Source organism: Papilio xuthus, unplaced genomic scaffold (genome assembly GCF_000836235.2).
Source record: "Papilio xuthus unplaced genomic scaffold, Pxut_1.1 DF826776.1, whole genome shotgun sequence".
Lineage (NCBI taxonomy): Eukaryota > Metazoa > Arthropoda > Insecta > Lepidoptera > Papilionidae > Papilio > Papilio xuthus.
In genome coordinates, this window is record NW_013531873.1 from 82708 (window position 1) to 87653 (window position 4946).

Genomic DNA, 4946 nt, shown 5'->3' on the forward strand with positions numbered 1-4946 from the left:
CCCGCGCCCCGCCCCGCGCCCCGCCCCGCACCCCGCTGCTCGCTGTCTCCGCAACATTACACTGATACCAAAGATTTAAACTTCTAATAAAATATAGTGCTGCAACTTGTGTTTCATTTTTGTATATTATAACATACCTGAATTCGCCGAAATGGCGAAGTGACCGCTAACCATAGATATCCTCAACTGCAAATGCCTTATCTACTTTATAATCAACGGAAAAGGAAATGCACCGAAAGAATATTTCCCCTGTCTATTCATCACTTTCTCCATCAAATCCTCTTCCCCTTAGGAGGAAGCATACAGCTAATAGGTAACGCAATATCAACATAAAACAACTATAGGGACATTAGTTAAATCAGAAAACCGTGGGTATTTATGAAAATGTTTTCTTCAAATACCCACGTATTTGTGTGAATAAATGACAAACACAACAATTGTCAGTCAGTCGGTGGCGAGTTGCGAGTGAATGTGCACGATGTCGGACCGAGCCGGAGAATGGGATCGGAGGAAAACTTATCTCACAAGGTGTTTGTTTGAAGATTTACCCTGTGAGTGAACATAACTAAAATCAATAAATACATACTAAATTTACTAAATATGGCCTAATCACCCTTAACTTAGGGTAGGCTCCGAACCCCTCAGTGGGGATGTATAGTGAGCTGATGATGATACTAAATTTGCAGTCAAAGAATTAAATTCGGAACCCACTTAGGATCAAATAGTTACAGCAAAATGTCAGTTAATTAGAATGTATGCATGTTGCTCTGACATACTTTCGTTCTAATAGCATTTCATTTTTGGCGCAAAAATAAAACTTCCATTTGTGTTGCAGTATTATCGCCGATATCAGAAAGAAGAGAACCGGATCAGTCCGACACAGACTATCCGTACAGTGTACTACCGGAACTCATCATAGAGAAGGAGAAGAACCGTCACGATGAACCAGAGGAGTTTTACAAGGAGTTGGAAAAAAGAATGCTCAGGTTGTACAGGAAACTGTTTCTTTGTCAACACGAGGACAGCTCAGTTTTGTCGATAACTAGTGCTTCGAGCTGTGATGTCACAGAATTAATTGAAGATGAAATAAGCGAAGATTTAAATAACGTAGTAATTAACAACATAGCATTGGATGCCAATGATTTTGTACCAGATGATGAAAGTATAAAGATGTCAGCTGGTGCTGATAAACAAGTGATATATTCATGCCCCCAAGATCGTTTATTACACAGTGACGATGAATGTTCCGAGGGTCCAAGGCATGAGGTGATCACAACAGAAGCATTGATACATGTAGGGGAAGGGAGTCAAAGGAAGAGGAATAGTGTTTCAGAAATAACGGAAATGATGGTGGCGCAGAGTCCAATAATAGGATGTAAACATGTGCAGCAGATAAATGAGGATTGGGACGAACAAATTTCTGATCGACGTCTATCAACACAAGGTAAAATACATTTTTATAATAAACTAGCGGTCGACGGCGACTTCGTCAGCGCAAAATTTAAAAAAAAACTTAGTAGCCTCTGTGTTCTTCCATCTTTGTATCAAAACATTCGCATTTCACCTAATTTTTCGGGTAAATGGAGATGTTGTTATAGCCTATTAACAACTCTTGAGGCCCTTACGCCGTATTTTATTATTTCATCCCATTACGAAAGGATAACTAATTACTTCATTGATCTTTTTTGTAGACGCTACATTTGTTAGTCCTGCCAGTCCTATTCTAGTCAGCAAAGGTTATGTCCTAGACGAAAACATAGCACGACTTGTAGCAAGACAAGGTAAGATATTTTTACAACAATTCATTGGAAAGAAATTCTAAATAACGTAAGTGTTTTATTGAGATTTCTTTGTTTCAGCCACTACACAAAAGTATTCAAAGTCTACCAGTCACGAGTTTGAAGTGTATGATTTTAGTCCAATTGAAGTTATGAGACAAGTAAACGAAGATAATTCTAAAGGTTCTATTCCAGAAGTGAGGAACAGTCGTAGATCTAGCATGGAGCCTGAACTTGTTAGGAATTTAAACGAAAAAGAAGCGTCTCCTATCAAAATGACTCAACCATTAATTGAAGAAGAAATGGCCTCGGATGCTGTATGTTTTGATCAAGAATCAAGAATATCGAATGGAATAAATACTCTCAGAGACGTAACTAATATCTCGTCTCCTGTATTGGATAAGAATTCTAGAAAAAGATTACGTTCTGATAATTGTAACGCTTCACAAGAATTGCCTACGAAAAGAACGAAATACACAGACATTGGACTACAAACAACCATCGAAGAATCATTTTCAAACGTAACGCAGCCGTGCTGTGAACAGCCACAAACTAATTATTTCTACGGAACTCCTATGATTTTGAATATCTGCCGATGTAAAGATCACATCTGTGAACTGTGAATGAAGATGAAATGATTAATGAATGAATTACGTATTTTTTTACAATTATTTTGTATTAATTTTTATCTTATTTATTAATTTTAAGTTATGTTTTGTGCTATGGCACTAGATACTTGCGAGCGTAAGAAGAAAGAGTAAACCACGGTTCGCGGATTTAATAACAAATACATAATCAAATGGTTATTTAAATGATCTAATAAATACTATTACTGTTTTTTTTAATTTATTTTTTATAACATCTAAACCAATCCAATAATTTATAAATCCCGCGTATTTTTGAAGTCAAGTAATGGAATCTTGACGGTTATTTAAACGTAGTTATATTATCTGTGGTAACTCACACCTTCGCGCAACCTGTGGCCGCGTGCGACAGGTAACGTATACGTTATCTGTCAAACTTACAACTTTCCGAAGTTACTTTGAAAAAACGCCGACTTGTTTTTCAACTAAAACAAGTTTTTTTCTTCAAAAACAGTGTCCTAAATGTAATTTTTACTGAGCTAATTTAAACTTTTGTGCCATTAAAAGTGATATTTATGTGTTAGATTATTTATTTGAAATGTTACAACTAGTTTTAACAACTTTAGTGTAGTGCGAAGCGATTGGATTTGGATTATTTAACTTGTTATTTTACACGTTACCTAAATTAGGAGGGAAGGAATTTGGTCGCCCTCTCGAAGGTGAGTTATAGAATATATTTTGTGTTATAAAATAACTTAACGATTTTGCGACTTAACTTATAAAGTTGCGAAACATGTTCCGTATATTCGAAGAACGAAAGTAGGCTTCTCGTGTTACTTACGTGCCTATTCTCTCTAATAGCCATGTATAATCGTTATAAAAGTGTTTCTACGCAGTATTATTGTATGTATGTACGTGTCTCAAGTTATTAAGTTAATTTAATTAATGGTTTACTTGTAAGGATTTTTATTTAAAATGTACTTAGTCGGAAATAATTTAATTTATGCATTTTAAATAAAAACCTTGCAGTCTTATCAGTATTAAAATTTTCCTATTGTTTTTTTTTCAACAGTATCAGTTATATTATTTTTATTTAATATAATGTTACCTAAAACATATTTTATTTTAATAACTTCGAAAAACAAGTTTTATATTTGTATGTATTTTTAAAATATTCTAACTGTATTTTAACTTGTGCTAGAATGCTAGATTTAAACTCAATACTTAAGTATTGAAGCTTGCATCTTAAGCTTTAGGTACTTATAGTAAACTGCATAACAACAGCAAATTTGATAAGTTACACTATCTCTGCGTTCCATGTCATCTGCTTGCAATTCTTGACCTAATAAATAACAACACAATCAAGATAAATACACTTGTCATTTAAATTTTACTGTTTACTCTGTCACATAAGAAAATAAACAACTCATACAAATTGAATGAATTAAACACTGAAAAAAATGTTATGCTTTTTATTTTGTTCCAATTGGAATAGACATAGTATACATATATTCAATAAAAAAAAACTAAAATATATATTCTTTATTTACTTAAGTATTTAATGTGCAGTTTTTTAAGTTATTATGTCACCACCAATACTATCTCTTCAGTTCAGACAGACCAGGGCATAGAGCAGAATGGATTTTTAATCACAAATAAAATTGAGCTTTACTCAATTGAGACAAGGTTTAATTTTACATATACATATTTTATCAAGAGATTTAAAAAGATGTGAAATGTAAAATTAAACCTTATTTGTATGGCATAAAGCTCTATTTTATTTCCAATAAAAATCAATTCTGCTCTCTGCCAAAATTCTATGATTGGGACCCTTAAATAACAGTTTCGGCTGAACTGCATGATTACACACTTTTCAGTCATTACTAGATACTGCTGTAACTCTAATATAAAAAGTTATCATATAATACTCCTTGAAAAAAAAGCAGATGCGCTCACACATTGATTGGTCCAATGGGATTTTTTTCCGTGGCTTTGAATCGATATAATTATGCAAACAAGGGTAAAAAACAAGGGAAAGTTCACTGAGCTGACGCCCATCCTCCATTAAATGGAAAGGAACTTTGAGAGAGAGAAGGGTAAAGAAATCCAATATCAGCTCAATGGGAAATAACCGGAAAAAATGTATATACATATGTATATACACATAAAGTGCTTAGCTCTTCCTGGTGTGTGATTGTTTCAAGGTTATAGAGAAATTGTAATCAATCATAAATAAAAACTGTCACTGAACAAGAGGAGACTAACAAGGTCAAATGATCTCACCGCAACATAAGACAAACAGTGTTATCTCACATGTTTACATAACACTGTTAATTTGTGACCGTTTTATCTTAAATATAGTTTTATTACTTATTTTTTATGCTTGCATGTACAAGGTGTTCAAGCAATGAAAATGTAGAGTTTGGTATGTGTAACAGTGGTAGAGCCCACTTTAACATATTCGCACGAATTGGCCCGGGTCGCCCGGTGAAATACCACAACCACACAGAAGACACGCCTCAAGTGGAAACTATTCCAACTTTTTTTTTTTTTTATAAGAGAAGGGGGCAAACGAGCGGCGGGA

General features: G+C 34.1%; 2 protein-coding genes across 2 annotated transcripts in view; both read left to right on the top strand.

The window, feature by feature from the left end:
- Window positions 1–461: 461 nt before the first annotated feature.
- Window positions 462–2546, top strand: LOC106122802 (uncharacterized). The gene is made up of 4 exons (XM_013318896.1): window positions 462–551; window positions 836–1444; window positions 1692–1781; window positions 1860–2546. Exons 1-4 carry the CDS (start codon window positions 470–472, stop codon window positions 2399–2401), a joined length of 1323 nt encoding a protein of 440 aa, XP_013174350.1. The 5' UTR covers window positions 462–469; the 3' UTR covers window positions 2402–2546.
- Window positions 2547–2813: 267 nt separating this feature from the next.
- kst (spectrin beta chain, non-erythrocytic 5 kst) overlaps window positions 2814–4946 on the top strand; it is a 44631-nt gene continuing 42498 nt past the window's right edge. The window contains exon 1 of the mRNA XM_013318900.1: window positions 2814–3081. The gene's annotated coding sequence lies outside the window, so the exon portion shown is untranslated. The remainder of the gene's footprint in view (window positions 3082–4946) is intronic.